The sequence below is a fragment of the Megalops cyprinoides genome, chromosome 10, assembly GCF_013368585.1.
Source record: "Megalops cyprinoides isolate fMegCyp1 chromosome 10, fMegCyp1.pri, whole genome shotgun sequence".
NCBI lineage: Eukaryota > Metazoa > Chordata > Actinopteri > Elopiformes > Megalopidae > Megalops > Megalops cyprinoides.
Window position 1 is genome coordinate 17,687,345 of NC_050592.1, and position 23,811 is coordinate 17,711,155.

The 23,811-nt window shown below is 39.3% G+C and overlaps 1 protein-coding gene across 2 annotated transcripts in view; it reads right to left on the minus strand.

Annotated features, from left to right (window-relative positions):
* LOC118784315 (rap guanine nucleotide exchange factor 5-like) overlaps positions 1–14,081 on the minus strand; it is a 71,761-nt gene extending 57,680 nt beyond the window's left edge. Inside the window, exons 1-6 of one of the 2 annotated variants that reach the window (XM_036538509.1) lie at positions 13,472–14,081; positions 7,972–7,974; positions 5,914–5,961; positions 3,961–4,067; positions 1,743–1,864; positions 984–1,152 (exon numbers count right to left, since the gene is read on the minus strand). In XM_036538509.1, coding sequence (XP_036394402.1) covers positions 984–1,152; positions 1,743–1,864; positions 3,961–4,067; positions 5,914–5,961; positions 7,972–7,974; positions 13,472–13,627 — 605 coding nt within the window. In that variant the 5' untranslated portion in view covers positions 13,628–14,081. Of the gene's footprint in view, positions 1–983; positions 1,153–1,742; positions 1,865–3,960; positions 4,068–5,913; positions 5,962–7,971; positions 7,975–13,471 lie in introns of those variants that run through there. The other variant, XM_036538508.1, reaches the window with a different exon arrangement.
* Positions 14,082–23,811: the final 9,730 nt, after the last annotated feature.

Genomic DNA, 23,811 nt, shown 5'->3' on the forward strand with positions numbered 1-23,811 from the left:
TGTGCTCCCCTTAAATTTATGAGGTAACAACTACTGTTTTCTCTCTACGATTAAAGAAGAATATTTGATCCACCAGTTATTGTACTGCAGTGTACTTTACTATACACATGACAAAAGGTACATATTTTCCAAAAAACAGACTATGTTACAGTAGCACAAGCACAAAGCCCAACTGACTGGCTTTATTAGCTTTTGTTATAGGAAAACTTGAATCATTTTCTGCTCTGGTGGCCTGTGGATTTGAAAATATGACCTTGACTATGACTAGTCCCCACAAGTGACACAGTCATATTTTCTCCCATGTTCTACATCTGAGCAGGGACTTGAGGGAAGTGGAATCCCCCAGGTAACAGTGTTGGGATCTCTGCTTTTTATTATACCTAAATGACCTTGACCAAGTAATTAGTAGAAATATGTATGTATAAACTTAAATTTGCTGATGATAAAAACTCAGAGGAGAAGCAAATAATTCAGAAGCTGTGAAACTTCAATGTTATAGTGGATTCAGCACTATCAAAACTAGATATTATATTTCTGCAGTTAAATATGCCAAGAGGATTCTAGGGTGTATTGCCAAAAGTATAGAACACAAGTCAGAGGGAGTTGTTTTAAAACTATACACTGCCTTAGTTAGACCACTGTTTATATTAACTGATCCCATTATTATATTCCTTCACAAATTATACAAAAGAATGTAGGAAAAAAAAATATCCTTGTTAGTTCTCTTAATGACCATATCACTGATCTGTTTGTGCTTTCAATTTTTTACTTCAGAACATTTTCAATGTAAGAATAGACAGCCATAAGTGCAGAAATATATAGATATTTTAGCACTGAGTATAAGCATTAACTGCAGGATTGACCAATGAACTGAGTATGTGTAAGAAACCTGTAGGTTACAGGAGCCATTGCAGGGCCGGTGTAAGAACCAGCACAAGGTTCTTGTGCATACATATGATATTAGTTGGAGGTTCTGTACTTACAGGCTACCAAGTCCCACACGGAACTGGACATAGGGGACCAGCTGCAGGAGAAGGCGTACTCCATTCTGCCACTCTGCTTCGTTCCGAAACTCACAACCTTGAGTCTCACACTCCTCAAAGGAGAACTGGTAGTATGTGTTGGAGTCCTCAAACACGAGGCGTTGGTCCACTGAAACATAAGAGGGTTGGATGAGCCATTAATGACCCTTCTTAGATAACGTTCCACTATGACTGCTGTTTGGAGCATGCTAAAAAGTGAGCTGCCCGACAATGGACTTCTCTCCAAGTGGGCCTGACTGCATAGCAGTGCTCCCCACCACAGAAATAAGGACCCAGACATCTAAGGGAGTGCCCTATATACTTCTTGAGGGACCTGTTTGGTATGCTGATTTCAAGTTCTTAACTTAATAACTAGCTTCACTTTGCAGCATTTTTTGATAAAAATGTTTTGACAGCACATTGATGAATCAGGCATGGGGAGCAGGGTGGCCTTGTCACCTGAGCAGATGGGTGACAGCAGTAAAATGTACTTCAGCCCTGACAGATTGCTCACAAGTGCAAGCTAAGCTTAGGCTCCCACATACACAGATAAGGGAGCGTTAAAGAGTGATGTGTTTGTCAAAGAACACAAGGAGCAGACACAGATACAAATCTTACCTGTATGGCAAATACCATACACTCACCTGTATTGCAGAAACAGTGCAGTTCTCAACTGTATTGCAGAGACAGGTACAGTTCTCACCTGTACTGCAGACTCACCTGAGAGCAGAATTCCCAGCTCCATAAGGACTTGCCAGACCTTTGTTGCCATCATCCTACACTGGACAAACAGACACTGTTCCAGAAGCCACTGCACCAGCTCCAAGCCAACATAGCTCCTCCTGTACAGACAGAGAGAGAGAGAGAGAGAGAGAGAGAGAGAGATATTATTCCCCGAACACACACTCTCTCCTATAAACATTACACACTCACCACACACCTACACACAAACACTGCATCTGCTCAAAACCAACATAGCTTCTCCTGAACAGAGACAGAGAGAGGGAGAGAGAAAAAGAAAAAGAGAGAGGAAGGGGCAGATTATTCACAGTACACACACTCTCTCCTATAAACCATGACATACTCATCACACCTACACACAAACACTGCACCAACTCCAAACCGACATACATTAGTTCCTCCTGCAGAGACACAAAGACAGAGAGAAACGGAGGGGAGCCCAGAGAGAGAGAGATTATTCACAGATGACCCTCACCTCTCTACACCATTACACACACATCAATTGCATACATGCTGCATTGGCTCCAAGCCAATGCAGCACCTCCAAGACACTGAGACAAAGGATTATTCACAAAAGGACACAAGAAACACTGCATCAGGTCCAAACTGTCATGGCTCTTTCGATATAGAGACAGGTATGGTCATTCACACGCTGATCACACAACTACACAAACAAACACTGCACCAGGTCAGACCAAGTAGCTCCGCCTACTCAGAGAGCCGCGTTTAACCACACAGAACATACATAGCACATTTGCCTAACAATAAACACTTATCATGAACCCATTCACACACTCCCCTAGAACCAATCACACCTAAACAAGCAGCCGCCTCAGTGGGGCAGTTTAAGTCACACAGCATCTGACATAAACAGGTGCACCTGACACAGACAGAGCACAGGCATTATTCTCTGCAAAAGGGCACACAGTCACACAGACACACCTGCTACCCACAGCACCAACAACCTGACCACACCCATTCTCCATTCAATAACCAGTTCCTTTGTCCTGGCCATGCATCCTTTTCAACATGATCCCTCCTCTGAGAATTCTCCAGAGAAATCCTAGCCTCTTTACTTTTTTCCCCATTTTTCTCTACGGGATAGTCCCTGCTCCCTCCTTTAGAATCTACTCGATCACAGGAACAAGAGAAAAACATGCAGGGGCAAAAAGGAAAGGAACATGTACATTTTGTTATGTGCTTTGGGCACCATCATGGGTAAAAGAAAAAAAAGAATCGATTAGAACATCAATATGGCATTGAGACAGTGCCAACCTCATACTCACATAAAAAATAGGTGTGGAAAGACTCTGTCAATGAGCATAACCTCATTCAGCCCAATGTCAGTCAGGGCCTAGAGTGCTGCTGAAATTAACTGCAGGGTGAGGAGGCAAGGGACCAACTGCACAGTTGTGTTGGCCATTTCAGCTGAACAGTGACAAGCCAGGTTGCGTGTTATATAACCACCCATTGCTGCATACTGGTGAGTCTGTTCACCCTTAAATGACCCCTGTATCACGAGCGGGCTGTTTTTGCACTTCAACCTACCATTCTGCATCAGGACGGGTGGGAAGGACAGTTTCCCATGTGTTCTCCAGCCGGCTATCCATGTGACAGATGCCATACCAGGGTGCCAGGTTAACGTAAATCACTGACACTCTTTCGGTACCCTAGTCTTGACTCAGACTGCACCAAAACCAAAATGATCTTCTTCATCTCAGATTCAGCCTGACACTTTCATATATATATTTTTTTTTTCATATGTTAATTTTTTTATTCAGAGTTTTGATTGAACCCCTATGCAGATAAATGAGGGACGAGTTCAATATGCTTCAGTATGAATCTCATCAGGGTAAATATCAACCTCGTATACTTCAGATCCAAATAAGATACCAAAGCCACGCCTATTTTGATCTACTGCCCATGTCTGAGAATACTTTTGGTGACATCACTTTACCTGATCCCCAAAATACACAAACCGTGAGTATTCAGATTATAAAAAGATTAGAAAAAGCTTAACTGACCAAAATCTAGGCAGCTCACAAATGTTATGACTTTAAAGACAAACAGATTTTTCTTTGACATGAAGCCAGCAGAATGGTTATGATAATGGGCATAAACCAAATCTATGTTTTCATAAAGAACAGAGTATAGGTATTGACATTAGATTCCCACACACACAGATGCGTATTATTACCTGATGATCCTAGCAAGATGAATTCTGTCCTTGGCGGGATATGGGCCATGGGATAAAAAGGCATTCCTCAATGCTCTTCCAGCACAGGGAAAGTTTTCGGAGCAGGCCTAGAAACCACAACACACTGAACATTCAGATTCAATACCCACTGTGTACACTGCAAATACAGCACATGAAATGACAAAGCTTGTGTGTCCACAGTAAATATTCAGACGTGGAACACAGGTCATGTCTTTCTGTGGATGCCTTATAAGCCACTTAGAAGTGGTTCTATGAGAATACACAATCTATGGATAGTGTTTGCTTGGACATCCAAACCATTAACACATCAATATCATAAGGGCCACAGTCCTCCAGTATGACTGGTACATACAAATACGATTTTGGAGGGACAAAAACATTTTACTTTGGGTTGAGCTCATGTTCAAACACCTACCGATATTGTTCAGACAGCTTAACAATACTTTCAAGGTCAAAATAAATAGATTAAATAATAGTTGTCATGTAAACTACTGAAGTATTTTTTAAAAACATCTTCAGGTGTGCGTTAAAATGTAAATTCATCCTATATGCTTTAACACAAGAATACCATAAGAAGAAAAATAAAAAACCCTTTTTAGCATGCTATCACCATCACACACTATATACCAAGTAGGTAAACGAAATTCACTATCAATTGTACACGTCTAGCTTCATTTAAGCCCAGAGGGTACTGAGCACCTCTTCCTAAGCCACAAACAGACACAGAAACACCATGACATAATGCATGCATACACATATGTGCATACAGAAAACCATGTTGTTAGACCACCTCTGTCAACATTATGCAATGCTCATGTGCAGTTGAAATATCAAATATCTTTGTTGCCATATCAACAAAACAAGACAGACATTTACGGACAATGACAAAGTCGTTTCGATTGACAAATGGCTTGAAGTTCAACAAAGCACATGGAATCCAACTAGCAGACAGTCAATAGTCTTTAATGCAGTCTAAAACCCATTTTGTCAGTAGAATATACCTTCAGGGGCAAAGATCAAACAGTGGCCGTAAAAGGGGCTCATGTCTGGATTATGTGGGATTCAGACAGTGCTGCAGACATGGTGATGCTCTATGTAAATCAATAATACAAATGATAATAATCTTCGACCTTCAAATCAAGTCCAGCATGATTTCCATTCAAATAAGCAGCATTTCACTGGGAAGGCTGAAATTATGGCCTAATGGGTATTTAACCCAATTTCGGTATGTAATCAGGTTGCTGCAGGTCTGAATCCCACATGGGGCATTGCCGTTGACCTCTTGACCACAGTACCAATAAATATAAACTAAGTCTTAAAATGAATAATGTGTAAAATGGAAGAAATGTCAGTCACCCTGCTAAGCAATACAATGCAAATATAGTCCAGTAAAATGCAGGTGTATATCTAATATTGGCTCAAAAAGGGTTATAAAGTTTAAACTTTTTAAAAAATAATATGTAATTTTTACAAGTAGTACAGTAATAAACATTAAAAGATTAATATTGTGGTCATGACAGCCAGGTAGCATTTGCTTCTTCTCAAGTTCAGCTGTAACCTCTAAGACATGATTCAGGTAAAACTCTAAATGATAAAATTGGTAACTAGTGTGTCATCCATTCTAAAGGCCTGTGGATAACGCAATACACCTCTGCCCAACAGTGTGGTGCAGCGGTTAAGGAATAGAACTTAGATCAAGAGATATATTGATCCTGGAAGTTCAATAAATATCCAGCTGTATACATGGATATTGTACAAAGTCACCCTGGATAAGAGTATCTACTGATCTAATACATGCATGACAGTATAATGACATAAAATGACCAGAAACTGAATAAGTGTCCCTTCTCTGTGGGACCCTGCCACCAACAAACATCTTCCAATGAGTGACAGTAAGATACAACTGCAGTGGTACAAAAACATCACCTTTACCTTATGTTTAGTGAAACCTGCACTTGGTCCTGGAGTGGAGTCCGGTAACTGCAGGGGAGACACAATTAATGCAAAATAACATTAGCGTGATTATCTCTGAACTAACAAGATGGAAAATAGATCTGGAGTCTTTTTCTCCTGATGAAATAATAGAGACACTCCTTTCCTGTCTTCTTTACACAGTTCATGCACAAGTTAGTTCCATTAAGCTGTTTCAGATCTATGTATATTTTTACACTGGATCATCAGTCTTCACCTTAAAAAAAGTGAATAATAACAAAGTCATGAGATTCATAGGAGTAAGTGTGTCAGTTTAAAAACATTTGCACACAAAGAAGTATTCTTGAATGCTTATATAAATGTTTTCCACCTAGTTTATATAAAAAATTATTTGCAATACAATTAACATAGGAATAGATTTGAAGGTGAAGTACCCAGGTGGTGAATATCATTGACTGGCAGACATGAAAGACTTTACAATTGAGCTTTCATGCATCAAAGATTAAAGCACATTGATTTAAATTGGCCAAAAACTTACAGCATATGCTAGTTTATCTTAAGGTCCATATAGCTTCACTTGATACATGAAAAAATAATGACTGAATGTCTGAGAAACACATAGTGTTGCAAAGTAATAAGTGCAAATGAAATGTACAGCCGTGAACAAGGTCAGCAGTTTCACCAAGAGATGAAAAAGTGATAAATAACAGCTAGATGCTACATTAGAATAAGCAGTGTGATACATCAAGTTCACTGTGTAACATGAATGTAGTTCACTGTGTAACATGAATGTAGTTCGCAAACAGACAAGAATAAAACACGTTAGTACTGGTCATTATACAATGGATGTAAATGAAAAACGCTGAATGGCAGGATTTTTAAAAAGTGTCAAAAAGTATCAAAGACCTTCTTTGAATGCTGAATGAAAAATGAATGATACATCTTTCATTTTTTGACCTAGTGTTCACTTTGAAGTGTACAGTGTTATCAGCTCATCCAGTTGTATGGCTGATGCTTAGTGTCTGCTGCACTGTAGAACATCTGGTCGAAAGGCAATGTACTGCCGGGGTTCAGCAAAGCACACCAATATAACAAACATAGTTAATAATTCCTTGGCAAATGACTTATTTTGGAGCAAAATATGTTGATAGAATAGCAGGATGGGATAGGATTGATCAGTCTTTGTAAATATTTATGAACATCTTGGATGTGGGTGTAGTATATATTTGGTCACTCGCAGAAAACAGGTGTAACTGTATATAAACGGGCCATACGGCTGCAGCAGGAGTTTGGCTCCGACTCCACTGCACTCAGTTTCGGACAGAGAAGAAGGTGCTTGCTGTCTCTACCATAGCATCCTGTCACAGCCATTTATAGAGATATACCATATGCTTCTCAACCCTGGTCCTGGGGACCCACTGTGTATGCTGGTTTCCCTCCCAACAATCTGATAATTATAATGATTTCTTCATGGGCCACCAACTAAGAACAATAAGCTGACAGCTAATATGGCAGGTGTTAGGAGTTTTTGGACATTTTAAAAACTTGTATTTCAGCACTGAGGAAATTACCCATAAAAGGCAGATGTAAAACTGCTTGATACACCCAACCAAACACCTTCCCTTGGGTTTTATTTTCACATAGAAAACACTAGGTGTCTATAGCTTTTATGTAGCCATCAAATCCCTCAAAAACAGGGTCTCATGGTTAAGCAGGGAATACATTATGCAAATGTCAGCAATGTTCACACTCTGTAGAAAGGTTACCAGCATCAGTTTACAACTCAACGAAAGAATGACCTCATTCTGTTGGCATAACATTTGCCATCAGCAGGTAGGTGCTACACGCTGAGATCATTTCTTTGGCATTTAACAAAAACAATCAACCAAGAAATGTCATGCATAAATCATACGTAGAATGTACACTGCTTCCCAAGAAATCAATCTCATGACAATCCCTATCAGCCACAGTTTGATGTCACTGTAGCTTTAACATGGTTCAAAATTTGAGCTGAAACTTTCAGTTTCTGCGTTTATGTAATATGACCCAAGTGCCAACTTGCTTTTTAGTTTCATATAGCTATGGTTAAGGGCTTGAGACAAAGAGAGGCCACGAGCCAATGAGATCATTAAAGAGATCAAACACATCAAGTGTGATGCCTGCTCTAATGCTCACAATTCACAATTGCTTGGATTTAACTATCCCCACTGATACATTTTGTTTTACTACAGAATTGCAATATCTTCTGACAACTTTGTTCCAATGTCCATAAGCATTAATTGACTGAAAACTGATTTCCTTACATTCAGCCCAGTTTCCTGTGATGGATTTAACTGGAATAGATAGAACAGGATCATAAATGAAAACCAAAAACACTGTTCATTGACATTATTTTGGTTACAGAAAAAGAAATATTTTAATTGTCTTATATTCATACAGCGCATATTACCCTGTCAGTTAAAATCTCCATTTTTTTTCTTTTCTGTTATTCTGAGAGAAAACGTGCCCTTCTAAAGAACAGCAAACATTAAGACAAACCACTTTACATAATTCCATCACCATTTCCATCACATAATCTATACCCAGTTTAAATAAACATTTTAATGCGCTAAAAACCTTGTGTATGTGTACTAAAGTGTATTAAACCACGCTGCCCCCCCTCTACTTTACAGAAAACCATAACAGAATGGAGATCTGTGGAGACTGAAGTAACTAGAGCAAACCTAGGCTTTGCTGGGCACCCAGGTGATGTAACGTGAAGGACAGGTTCAGACAGGTTCTCTGGCTGCACTTTCCTTTCCTGCGTGGAAGAGTCGTGTGGCCTCTTTCCAAATGGTTTTTTCAGCACACTCCTGCAGCATGCTCCAGCTTTGCATATTTGGGCATGTCTGTTCCACTCCACAAGTCCACTAGAAACAAGATCCTACTCCGCCATGGTCCCCAAGGCAAGAACACAACTGACACAATAATTATTTTTGAAATATTCTACCATAAACACTGTTTAAGAGAACTTTTAAAAAAGTGGAGCAAAAAAAGACGTTACCATTTCAAACTTCAAAGTCTAACATCTGATTGGCTGAGAGGATTACTACCTAGCCGACACCGATTACAATAAGATTAAATCGCTCTGCTTTGAACTGTGTTGTAAGGTATTATAGTGCACCGCTGCTATAGTGTGATTTAAAGCATGTCATAAGACAAATATACACTATCATACATGTAAGACATCAAACAAGCACCACTTCTATTGAGACACAGACAGACTAAACAAATCTTCAAAACCCCATGCATCAGAAGACCTAGTGATATATACTCCCGCTGGCTTGCTTTACACTGATAAGAAGAGTAAAAAATGATATCCTGCTTGGATAATCACAGCCAAGACGAGACCTTTATCAAATTTACAGCATACTTCATTTTTCAGGCTGGTTGAGATCTCTATAAAGCACCTAATTCAGTCCAAAAAATATGATTGTGGGTAACCTTCTGTACCATTTTCCAGCCACCACCCACCTATTAAAATCATACCCAACTTGGGGCGTGCGTAATTTGCTCTTTTGATTTGTCATTTTTTACAGGATTCAACAACATTTTGACCATCCACAATGTTCAACAACATTAGAGTCCTCCACAAAATCTGAGAAAGTAACAACTTCCCATGGGAACAGCATTACCAGCCAGTGGAATTGTTATACCTAAGTGAAGATCTATAGCTGTACATGTGTACCATTACTGATTCTTTTGTGGTCACTTTTACAAATCTGTTTCTGTGAAGCATGTCTGGAGTTAAATGGAACAGTTGTGTACAGGTGTATGTCTGTGGTGTTGTTGCAGTGACTGGGGGAGATGCGGTTAGATGGCACAAGCAAAGCCAGAAATGGGAACAGTGAGAGGCAGGTATGTCAAAAACAAAACTGAAAATCTACAGTAAATCTGCATCCTCCGTTACACCACATGCGCAGAGACCTCAGGAGCACTGTAGAGCAGGGGCAGACAGAATGTTACCTTATTGAAGAATTTGATCGTGGGGTCAATAGGGGATTACTTGGATCATTAACTGAATGCCTTCTAATTAAGAAGAAAAAAAATCATTGTATCCTTCCACAACAATATTCATAAAAAGAGCCCAAGAACCCTGCATAAAATAACAGATAATTCGTGGACATTGTTAAATGTGAGTGAGAGCAGATCCCTTTGTAGTGAGTCATTATTTACAGAGAAAAAAGTGTGGTTTCTTACGGTGCTTGCAGAAGAGAGTATGGTTCAATTATTCCAAGATTCAACCTTGAGAGCCATACAATATTTGAATAACAAATTAATCAAAATGCACGTCTCTACAGCAAGGTTTATCAGTATATTTAACAAAATGCTAAACATTATTTGGAAAACAGCAGTGAAATGGCAACTGGTATATGTCTTCTGAGTAGCAGGCAGACAAATGCAAAACATACTGTACTATGAAGTTTTACTCATTGATAACTTCTCTATAGGGAATTCCATCTTTCCAATAAAAACGGACACTTACTGCACTTATTTTCCTGATTTTCATGAAAATATGAAGATTTATTTTCATGATTATTTTCATGAAGTACAATAAGTCTCTAACTATCCAGACATCCACCTCCTAGTTAGTGCCACACACTGGCCTACTATCATTATGACAACAGAAACATAATAGGATGATACACATTTCAACTATAAGTCTTATATCACAGCCATATGCCCGCTAAAGGTTATGGATGACTGAGAATAATGTGGGTTGCACACTCATTACTATAAGGTTCTGAATTCAAATCCAAGGTGAGGCACTGCTGCTCTGGATGTGAGCAGGACATTTAACATGATATGTTCTAGTTAAAATGGGCAAGACTGCATTTGTGGCATGTAAAGGGTGAACATAATATGGGTATAGGAGACGGGTGTCTGCTTAAAAGAACAATGCCATTTCCTTTTTGCACACACTTCCTTCAATGGAGATGATGTCTCACCAAACTGGTTTCTGAAAACTGATAGAGACGACCATCACCACCACTGCACCCACAGAGAGTCATTTGTATACTCAGGAGATTTGTTGTTGATTATGAAAATACAGCTGAGAAAAGGAAAACGTAAGCAAATGACCTCATTCATCAGAAAGATGGATAAAGAGATAGATCTCATTATAAATATAGGTGGCTACTTAAGCCACTATTCTTTTACTGATTGGCCTAATCACCTTTCTTTTGTACACCACACAGCTCTGACGATACAGTCATGTTAACTTCATGTGGGTTTTTTTAAATGAAGGATTTTTACTCTTAACATATGTTGTTCTTGCAAAGTAAAGTACATTGTATTGACTCTTTACCAAGGTGATGCCCTCATCCAGCATTGCATGCATAGCTTTCATTTGATGTATATCATATATTTACACAGATGAATGTTTACTGAAAATCAGTTCAGGCTGAGTATCTTGAGAGCAGTATCCCACCCCCATTTGAACCTGTGAGATGTCTACTTACATGACTAGTTGCCTTGTGTTCAGTCATGAAATGTTACAAGTCCTTGTTTCATACATGTTTTCAAGCTTTATGTTCTTTTGAATGAGCACTTTCTTCTTTTTATAAAGAAAATGGTAACTATTCATGGGTGTTCAGTCAAACAGTTTCTGCTGGGTTTTCACAAATGGATTGCTTTTTGTAACACTTGTTTATTAACAAATAAATGAAGAAAAATTCAAATCTGTAGACCGTCTAATCAATACTAACAAAGGAGAGTCCAAGAATACAGTATAAGCGCATTCATTATGTAAAGAACTGGAGTTTCATGCAGTGCATGGGAGAGTAGGGGTGGAAAGGCAGGGACTGAGTACTGAAATATTTGATCTCAGAAGCCATGAAATATTCAACTACCAAATCATTTAAAATTCATATGTCTATTTAAAACCAGTCAAAACATATCTAATGACGCAATGGACAATATTGTGAGAACAAAAACATTCATCGCATAACTCATACATTTGAACTGGCACCTTTTGCAAGTGTGCTGATGCTGATGGATTTACCTCCCTCAGCAGAGAGTCTCCTCTGTCCTCTCATGACAAAGGTAGTCAACTGGTCCCTTACAAAGTGGTAAACTTTTTGTGCCTCTTCATATGCATTGTCTGGGGGCAAATTCATACTTGAGCCTCAAACTGATGCCTGATTTCTTAAAGTCTCTGCATGAAACAACTTCTTTACTGTAATAGAAAAAGGGAAAACAGAATAATAACAGTCCCATCTGCACCAACAAAGATGTATGTTTTTGAGGGGTGCAGGGAGTCCATAGGTCAGCAGACAACATCTCTCAGAGGTTATGACATATGCTCATACAATACTCATTGGTAAAAGTATGAAAGCCAATAAACACCACTCCCATATACAGTACATATTAGATTATCAGACACATTTTCATCATCCATGGGCCCTACCAGAAACCAGGGACAATCATTGTTAATTACAACCATCAAACACAAGTAAAATCAACCATATTAGCAAATTAGTATCCATTACTGGATCACTAGAGCTGCTACATAAGTATGAATATAAAGCTGGTGGTTAGAAACGGGGTAACTACAATGTCTACAGATGTGTTTTTGGATAAAACGAGATGTGTGTAAACCTCTTTTTCTGGATTGCTGTCAACATCCATACGATCAATGGAGTTTTATACCGTGTGGTCAGTCTGATGTGGACAAGTACAGCAGTGATGAAAAGTTTGACCAGCTGTGCTCACGTGTTCGTTTTCAGTTAATTGTGCATCCTTCCGACCAACAATTTTAGCATACACAGGAACGGAAAGTCCCAAAGGAAAGGTTCCGTTACACGAATAGCCAACTGTAAACACTGCGCCAGCATGGGGTCGTTTCTGTTTCTTTTAATACTGTATATTTTGTTCAGTGGCCTCAAGTGAGAGGTACACTGAGTCATAAGTATGTTAAAGAGTAAAAAAAAAAAAATCTTTAAAAAAACACTGCTTTTCCGTCTACTCGGCACTATCATTCATTACGGGTAATTTCATTTTACCGCCCACGAACGGTACGCTGCCGTCACGCCCATGCTGAATTATTTGTAGCCAATTAAAATTTTCATTCTGGAGTACATTTTATTTTTACACTACAATATTGCCAGCACCTTTGTGAAGGTGAGTACTGCCATTGTGTACCGCAGTCGGACAGATGGCAATCAAGTCAGGTGAGGATGCTTGGGGTTAATGTTGTTGCCTTCGAAACGAAGGCTTCGTGGGGAAAAAAAAACACCAAATACAATAATTGGGTAACCATTTCGTTCATTAAACCGTGCGCTGAAAGACAAAACTCGTGTTTTTGCCTTTTACTGCTGTTATCAGTGATAATACATTTAAATATTGTGGCAAGATACGTGTACCAAATACATACATGGAACATACACCCACACCCGTATCATATCGATACATCATAGCCAGCGCTGCGCTACAGTGAGCCAAAGGCGCTTACCCAGTAATAATCGCCAAAGCTACATTGTAACAAGGCAGATCACAGTACACTACTTACAGCCTCCACACTTTTCTTCCTCAGATGCAATCCGTGTTTTAACAACCCTGGTAGGTCTTTGATCTTCTGCTTCAGCTGGACTTGCTCCTTCGCGTTTTTATTCCACCGCCAGGTTGTAAGAAGACCGTCTTCCGATGCACTCGGCATGCCTTCTGCTTCCCCCATCTCCCCTACTACGTTTACGGAGACCCGCGTAGGAACTGCATTCTCCCTGTTAGTATTTTGTCCATCTGCAGCAATGAGGTTTCTGATGACCGGGTTCCTACATCACGCGACGCTGCTCCACCCAGCGCGGTTCTGCATTTTCTCTCATAAGAGTATCTGTATAGCGTGAGCTCAGCTCATCCACAGGTGCAGGAAATATCACACCGAAAATACGTGCACCCTGTCCACAAGAGAATTCCCAAACGGAGCGCGCTTCGCGTTCTCCCCCCAAACTCTTCGCAACAAATAACGCAAATACAATCGAATGGGTCCTTTCCGTCATCGACGAGGGGTTCTTGAACAACAGCGCGCGTTATAAATAATTCACACCTTGACAGAAATGGCAAACGAACAGGATCGTAGCAGCGTGTAGCTCCCAGCCATGGCGATGGGCTGAAGATCCGTGGTCTGCCAGGTAGCGCTTGAAACGCCAGTGTCAGGTGAACTTACGTGTCAAGTTGACACTTCCTGTTCTAAATCAACAGTGTCAACATTGTATTAGGTTAGTGTTCTCAGCTGCAACGTTGTGGACGAACGACACGAGAGTCTAATTTTTAACGCTACTTTATGTTTCGAGAAAAAAAATAATATTTTTGAGCATATGTTTAAGGATTAACCGGAGTTATAAGGGTATGTAAAATGTTTAAAATATGAGCCGTTAAGAGATTACCTAAAATATCTTTGAACTTAAAGATGAGCAAAGGCAATGGAGCGATAGAGTTCTGGAACAAATATGTGTATAATTTAGGATTGGTCAGCATCCCCAAAATGATCTAATATTACTGTAATTGCACGGATAGTTACTATGTTTGTGGAAATGCTGCAAAATGTAGTTACAGTAGGTTACTAAGGCAAGCTTTGTCTGTCACCCTGAGGTCTGAAAGGCCATTTGGTACCTCCAGAAAACTTCCTATTGAGATAAGAGGTCTCCCAGAACCTGCTACTCTGCATTTTTTAAAAATGACCTAATTCCTGAATACAAAGCTGGTGAGAACTCAAAAAAGATGCTTGTGTTCATATGTCAGAAATGCAGGATCTTCACCTGAATTTACCAAACAGAGGAAGGATTGTGGTGGTTTTTTGCTGTCTAAGGTTCATACCACTGTTCAGTACCCACTCATAGCAGTTGTGATCCATCAAATGATTTATTAACAGACAATGGTTTTTTTAAGTACTCACAGAAGCTTGAAGTTGCAAAGGGGACTGCTAGGTAGATTATGATATGTGGATGGAAAGAGCAGATGGACTACACTTTTTATTATTTATTTTGAGAGGTTCAGGAGTTTTGTTGCGAAACAAAACATCTGTAATATGACCTGCCATGAAATTCCTCGATGGAGAGGAAGTAGTGCATACGAGTTTAGTGGGCTGAACTGGCAACCTAATGTAGAGATTTATGCTAAATTTGCAATGGCTTGTTAATATGGTATCTACAGCTTCCTTGTTTTCCCGGCTTCACAGAGACCTCACACGAGTACTCACACATGGTCTGGACCAGTTTCACATCATCTCACTTTTAAAAACAACTTTCATGGCAATGGTGTTGTGTAGACTGAGCATGTTACACCAAGCTATGCAGTGTCACAAACTTCATATCAAAATATGGAACATGAGTCATCATGAATCCTTAAATCTGAGCCCATTGGGTTATTTTAAATACAGTAACACACCTATGTCACAATTGATTGATGGCTTAGGCCCTGCGACCACACCAGAAGAATCTGTGTTCTCTACCTTGCTGAGGAAGAGACAGCCACGGTAATAGTGTGATTAATTTCAATATATCAGGGACTGTAGTCTTTGGCTCTCCCAGCCAACTGTATCTTATTGTATCATACAGTTGGTGAGGTTAGCCATTCATAACCTGCAGCAGAACTATGTCATTACATATGTAGCCTACTGACTGTGACTCTGGGATCTCCTTAGGTAAACTTTAAAACCATTTGAAGGATCAGACCAAAAGATCACACCCTTTACAAGGTCACAGTTTTGATTGTCAGGTTGGGCAATTCTGTTGTTCCCTTACAGAGACTCCCTTACAGAGTCTACTTAACCTAAATGTTTTCAAATATCCAGCTGTACAAAATGTTGCATACTGTAAGGGTACATGCACACTACAACTTTACTTTTCAATAAGCAGTACATTTGGTTTAGAGAGTGTTATGTGCATTTGAGAAATTAACCAAAATCAGCTCAGAACAAATTAGCTGAGACCTCCTGAAGAGATGGCCTTGGTGCCTTCGTCAAAAGAGATCAATGCAATTAGTTTGGAAAATGTTCTGTTTGAATATGAGGTCTCTCTTCCTTTCTAATGGGAAAAAAGGACCAAACATTTATAGATCTAAACAAAGCCTGATTTTAAAGCACAAGGAAAACAATATCAAAAGATAAGTCAATTAATTGCAGTAATGCTAAAGTTACAGCTGTTTGCAGCTAGTACATGTTCATGCTACAAACTCATATAAATGGTAAATGGACTGCATTTATATAGTGCTTTTCTACTCATCTGAGTACTCAAAACACTTTATAGGTTTATGCCTCACATCTACCTACCAGTGACATGGCTGGCTGCCAGGCAAGGTGCCAACTAGCCACTGGGAGTAGTTTGGGGTTCAGTGTCTTGCTCAAGGACACTTCAACATTCTGCCAGGAGGAGCCAGATTCGAACCAAGGGCCTTCCGATCCCTAGTTGACTGCTCTACCTCCTGAGCCACTGTTACAGTGAAAAGAAGATGACATTTTTTTCTATGACAAACTTTTAGAAAAAAACTTCACATGTTAAGATACGTTACTGGGCATCCTATCAGCAAATTGGTTAAACTCAAGTGCTTCTGTGAATTTCTGTAATGCTGTCTAAGGTGAACACAATCCCTGTTTTTTATTTGACTTTTTCGCCATGTTCTACATCGGTTGCTGCATTTTTCATTAGCAAGCAGTACAGCATGGCTGAACATAATGCTGGTAAACCAGCAAATGCTGACATGTTGATGAGCTGGCTTTCACAGGTATGTCAAGCTGTGCAGGTACATTGTCAGTTTTAACCGCAAGTGGTCTGCTGTACTAGGGTGCAGCACCAGACAGTAAATTTCAGGTTCTGAAATGCCTCTTCTGCTCTAGCTCTGTGTTTTTGAACACAAGTACACAGAATTCTGTTAAAATTAGCAAACCCTTGAGACATTTCCTAAAGTATTCTGTATCTTTATATACTTGCAACTGTGAACATAGGAGAGAGGAAGAAAAAGATTATATGGAATGTAATCATTAATGAAGTATAGCTTATCTGGATGCTGATTGGTCATTCTTCCATAACCATAGCAGCTCAAATTATTTCAATGCCTTTCAAGGATGACATTGAGGTTATCCCCTCTGAGCAAGCCAGAGGTGACATGTGGCCATACATTATTATAGCACTGCTGTGTCCTTGGCATACTGCTGGCATATGATACTACCATATGGAGAAAAATATTCATCTACCAATGTGAAAGATGAGTATTTAGTCTGCATTAATAGGTTTATCCATATACCAGTGATATGAAAGTGCCACTCATCTGCCAGGCACACAGGGATTCCAGGTGATAAAATGAAATTAGGAATGATAATAATGATTAAGGATGATAAGACAAGGTGTTTATAATATGGCAGATACAGCTCATGCACTTAGCCCTCCACAATCCTACAGCATTGTGCCCGCTCTGTTGCTGACTCTACAGATGCTAAACCAAGTCTGAATTTTTCTACCAGAATGATCTGTTTAGATGTGACGTCTTTGCAGTACAGTGCTGGATGCGGGGGGAGGTTGGGGGAGGTTGATGAAGGTTGAGGAAGGTTGGGGGGGAGGGGTTGTTGAATGGGTGGAGCACAACTCAGGGTCCCTCAAAATAGTTGAGGTCGTAGGGTTCATCAATTTGAATAATTCATGTATGCTGAACAATTCTACTCAGGCATAAAAAATGCATGTCAGGTTTAAATATTTTGTAGTCCTAAGTGCTTGTGGCTACACCGAGGACTGGCTGAATTCTCGGCTTTCTTTTAGTGCCGCACCCACAGCGCACTGAAGGTACTGCACTCAAGACTATTTTGAATCTTGTCTTGAGAGTAAGTACAGTTGGACAACGTGAAGCATTGGGAGCCATTAAAGCTCCTGAGACACAGCCCTGTGCTTTCAGTGAGCCATCCTGAGTCACTGAAGCTAAAACAGACCCCTCCTTACAAATTAAGCAGAAGATATGGAAAGCAAACATTAGCATGCCTGTGCGAGTTTCCATAATGAAAAACAGCTTGACGTTGTTCTGAAAAGATCAATTATTTACCAGGTGCTAGGCTACATTTTTGTGTTCAGTTTTATTAGGCTTGCTGATGCCATGGCAGTCTTGTTTAATTAATGTTGTATTTTTCACAGAATACAAATGTTATTTTCCAAATGTCTGCAAAAATAAACACCAAAACACCACCAGTTAATTAGTCAGTAAAAATTAAACATTTTCCTCTACTCATTACAAAGTCTTTGAGCTGAAACCATAGAATATATACAGACACAAGCACACTTAAAAAGGACTTGACCATTTTCGAGCCTTTTTTAACCATGAGAACAATAATACACTCACTGTGATATGGTCTCTTTAAGTCAAAACCACCACAAAATTGAAGACTTTTTGCTCTTAAGACAGATGTACATGCTAAATCAAATTCTGCTTTAGTTTCACCACAGACCAGTTACACCATCTCCAGTTCCACACATGCTTACCAGTTTTGCACAAGTGGAATGTAGATGATATCATTAGTAAACTGACTGGATCCAAACAATGACACTACAGTTTAAATTTGTATGGGGGGCAGTGATGTAGACTCCAAAATGTAAACAAACACACATCCATATGTTACCTGAAGCAAACGCAGAACACAAGATTTTTGAAAAATGTCGTTTCAGTCCAGTATTATTACAGTCTCTGTCAGTGTATACTTTGAGATCTGAGCCTTAACCACAGACACTAATATTTATACAATATGAATGAGGTGAGCCCATTCAGATGATATAAAGATCTGAGTCAGCCTGCACCATTGCTGCAGAATTCTGATACTCATCAATACATCCATTGTTGTCTGTAGTGGGGCTCCACCCCATTAAGGCTGTGCATGTATGTGGAAATGTGCAGCTTGTGGTATTCCCTTTTTAACTCTCCTTTTTAACTTTAATTACTTGCTCCACTCCACTACAAGCAAATGGCACTACATTGCAAATCCACCAAGGGCAGTGAGAAAAAGACGTCAATGGTGCTCACCAATGCGTTTTTGATAATGCTTGGAAATGATCAGTTATTGATTAAAGATTGTCACAATTAAATTTGAATTAAATAAATAAAATAAAAAGAATAAATAAAAACTACATAAATATTTAACAGCAGAAACTGACAACTAATCCTATCTTGTGTTTGCTGATGTACAGTATACTTTTAGTGCTCCCTGCATTTGGTTTAGAAATCACCTTGAAAGGTGCTGTCAACACATGATGGTGTTTTTTAATCTGTGAATCTTATTATTACATTGAAAATCTGAGATATCTAATACAAACAATGTGACTGTAAAAACAATCACACTGAATCTGCTTCATAAAGCCATGATTTCAGAAATGCTAAGCTCTTACAGCAGTTTTCAATTCACATATAAATAACATTAGTAGTATTATAAATAGAATGCAACTGAATAATATATAAAAAGCCATAAATTAAAAGCCATAAATATCATATAAGTGTTACTTTCTTAAAACAATTTATTATTTTACTACAATCAGACATGATATCATTTTCAAGGGAAGAGATTGCCTAACAAAGTCCACAGAATAAAAATGTGAAATTGAAACAACCTCACAGTATGAGAAACCAATGAGAAGGAATGTTATATTGTAATGGTACAAAGAAAAATAGAAAACAGCAGATATTGCACAGGATGCCAAAGTCATTTTAATCACACAACAATTTTAGATAGTGATCCCATAGTGGATAATTACACTGAAATACATATTCACTCTAATAACACAGATTATTTTGCGTTTCCCCAGCTGAGTTGGAAGGAAAGATGTGAATTTGAGTTGTCCACATGGTTTTAATGAGCCCATTTGGATCTAGTAGCAAACTAGAGCACTGCAGGTGGGAAACTGCTTCCAATGATGATGCCGTGAATGTTGCCACTAAGCAAGTACATATGCGTGTTCACCACAAGTGTTGTGACACACCCAACTATTCATCACAATTGTTGCAATACACATAACCATTCATCACTATCGTTAATAGTCATTTGTCATTAGTGACACTCTTCTGCTGTGTGCCAGCTATTCTCATGATATACAGTAATTCATCTATAATAAGTTCATGTATGCATTTACCAGTGACATGAAAATGTCACACCAACAAGAGAATTATTATGGCATTAGGCTATGGAGGAGGACCAGGCTAAAACAAGTTTTTTTTTTTTTCAGGTTTGAAAGGTCTAGGATGTGAGGCCATTTTAAAAATGGTGGAACAGTAATAATTACAGTAACAGAAATGATCACATGCCTTGGAGCCGCAATGTGCTTAAACTCTCTTGTGTGTATGAATATCAAAATGCATATGCCTGGAAAATCCAATGTGATAACACACAAGGGATTGGCAGGGTGTGTGTCAGGGAAGGACAGAATGTTTGCAGAAAGGCAATCATGCGAGAATAATCTATACGTCTTCATAAAAGGCAGGTATTCTGTTTTTCATACCAACCTGGACATGGTATGTTTTCCAGAGGGAATCAGAAAATCCTCATCGGTATCTCTTAAATTGATTTGAAAAATCAGTGACCAGGAAAACAGCACCTTTTCACTGCTGCCACACAAATGTTTTCACCTCGAAAATAAGTAGAGCAGAGAGCTACACTGGCATCATGCCGTGTATGGTTTTGAGCAGATTCACTGATATTTGCTTCATCCAGATGGGCTCCTCCCATTCAGCTCAGTCTATCTACAATTATAAGGATCAGTGAATCTGCATATAATTTTACACAGCATGACAAGCTCAGACACAGCCCCCTGTCTTTCCAATCTTTGTGTGTCATCCTTAACTTTTTGCTTTTCTTTTCCCCACTCTCCAGCACAGTAGCTCCCAGGGTGATCTGTCCTGCTGCTCACAACCTCAAAGTGGGCACTGTAGGGCAGCGACAACCGCCCTGAACGGAAACCACTTCCCTTTTAATCCCCAGCAGCTGTGGAGCTCACCGAGAGAGGGCCATTGTTTCCGTACTCGCGGCAGGTCTGTGCCGTAAACAAAAGACTGACCTTGCTGCCCCGGGCGCAGTATCAAGCTGAGAGCACAGCCATAACCAGCTCCCAAAATACATTACACATCTGTTCCCACATCAGACATGATGAATAGATCCTATCTAGTGTATCTCTCTGCCTCATGCTATACCTTTTTGTCTCTCTTTCTATATACCTTATATATATACATATATGTGTGTGTGTGTGTGTGTGTGTGCGTGCCTTTGTGTGTCTTCCTTCCTCTTCATACTGTCATCTATCTGTCTTCTTTCCTCTTTCTACTGTTATCTGTCTCCCATTATCTATTGTATTTCTCTACTGTACACAAATTTCTCCCTTTGTCTGTCTCTCTCACTATCTGTAGTATCTCTGTCTGTCTCTGGAGCTGTCTATTCCAAAAGCTGCTTTCCTCATCTAATCTGAAATGCTTTCAGCATATCAGATAAAACAGTACTAGAATCATGGCCTTCTTGTAAGCTTGGGCTATGTACTGCTGATAAAACGATTCTGAATTCTGAAAACAGAAAGTTTTTGTGTACGTAAAGGGCTGCATTTATCTCATGCCTCAGATTTGACTGTATACCATCAAAATTAATAATGATAAACGTAATTGAAACATACTACGTCCATGCTGTCACTCATCTTTTGGGCCCCTTGCATATGTCTCAATTCTGACATCTGGTGTGGTATGATATGAAACTTCATCTTCACTCATTATTTTGTCATTATGTTGTTCCTATCAGAAATCTACTTGCCTGAATATGGCATAGTTAATGGCACTGTCATTAACAAATGGCTTGTCATTAGGTTCATCACCTGTGTGTTTGTTTTGCGATTTGTTCTCTCCATGCAGAGACCCATGGGATCTATCACAGGACTGTCATTTTCTAGGTTTTGTTTTCTGTAGGATAATTGTACAGTTTAATCAGATTGTACAGTATGCTCAAAACAATTAATGTTATTGAATTGTTTTCTTTAAGAAGTGGTTAAACAGTTGTCATCGCACAACTCTCGTAGTTAATGAGACATGAATGGAGACCTTCAGTCTCATATCAAAGCCGCTGTCATTGCCTGATTTCCTGACCTGGCTGAACTTGGTAAGTTGGCAAAGTGTTATCTGGCAAGCAGCAAACTAATTTACTGTCACATAGCTAACACTAGTGATGGAGATTACATTTGCTACCTAGATAGTTAATGTTTCAAGCATATATCTCAAGCAATTTTATATGTAATAAATGCAAGGCTGCAGAAAGGAAGCTGATGTCAGCGCTAATTTATTGCATCACAGGCATATCAAGTGAACCAGTGAAGTCAAATCAGGCAGTGACACTGGTTCCACTTGTTTGTTTCCAGAGGAACAAGTGTGAAAAACTTCATAGTTGTAAATCATTGTAAACCACATTAGGTGCCTCACAGAGCAGTGTCTGTGAGCCCAGACACTAGTCCAATTCTATATTTTAAGGTAGCTAGTTATCAGTCAAAACTAAGGTATGATTGGTCACAGGACCCAATGTGACCCAAGTTGTTGCTTTTGTACACAAAAACACACCCAACTGCTGATGTGCACAACATTTGCACTGAGTTGTCACTTGCCCAAGTGGGCAAGTCACTGGCCAGTTTTTCTTGCATTTTTTAATTTGCCCTCTGCAGTCAGGCCACCGTTAATGTTGAACCCTGCCTAGATAACAGACAAACACTCTTGATTTCCGCCTGTAAACCTGGCAGCATTGCAAACAGTGGTGTAGCAGTAGCAGTGATTTTTCAGATATAATATAATATAATAGTGTCAAAGATTTTGCTGCCACCGTGTGGACAAGGATATTGTCCTCAATATGGAAGATACCTAGTCCTGGTGCAGTTTCCACTGCAGCAATAATAAATTAATAAAATGCCAGTTTCTTGTACAGAGAGAGCTCTTTTTGTTTGCATTTCATGTGAAACCATACTAGATCCATGCTTGCACCCTACATGACCTATAAAGATGTTTTGTTGGGCAACAGCTTGGCACAACTGTCAGGGCATTGTAGCTGTACCTGAAAGAGTTTGGATTTGAATTCCAGGTGGAACATTGCCTTTGTCACTGTAAGCAATGCACATACCCTGAAATGCTTCAGCTGCATGAACAGATGGTGTTAAATGTACACCCTGAAAGTCATCTTGAAAATAAGGGATTCTACTAAGCCATTATTGTAATGCTAATTGATGAATATCAAGCTCAGTGGGGACGTGATACTATCACCAAGCAACAGCTGGATAAATAAACAAATTAACTCATGTACATCACAATGTTTATTTATGGTTCTTGCCTCTAGTTCCACACAGTATGACTTCTCTACTCTGTGCACAAGTGCACTCTTTGACAATACAGCCAAAAATAAGCTAATTGAATCAAAACAATGACACATAAACATGTGTGTATTTATTTATGTTGTTTTTTTTTGTGGATATATGAGGATTTAGCATGAATGATTAATAAGTGCATCGAGCTGGCAGGAGTCAAAGGGATGAATATAATTATATTTGATAACAAATTGCATGTGGAATCAAAGGGTTCAGAACCCCAGGTGAGGCTGCACTGTTATAACCTTGGGCTTGAGGTAATTCAGCTTAATTGCTTCAGTAAATATCCAGCTGTGTAAATGGATGATGTGTAAAATGCAGGCTCTCCAAATTTCCCTGGATAATGGTGTCTGCTAAGCAAATAAGCAATGCAATGAGCAAGAGTAGACTCATTATTGTTTGATAGGGATTTTTGCATTCATGGGAGCGGCTGGCAGACTCACCCTCTTCCTCTCAGTCTGAGAGTCCTTTTATCCCAGCCGATAACTTCGCTTGTCAGCTGCAGCAAGCCCACACTACTTCA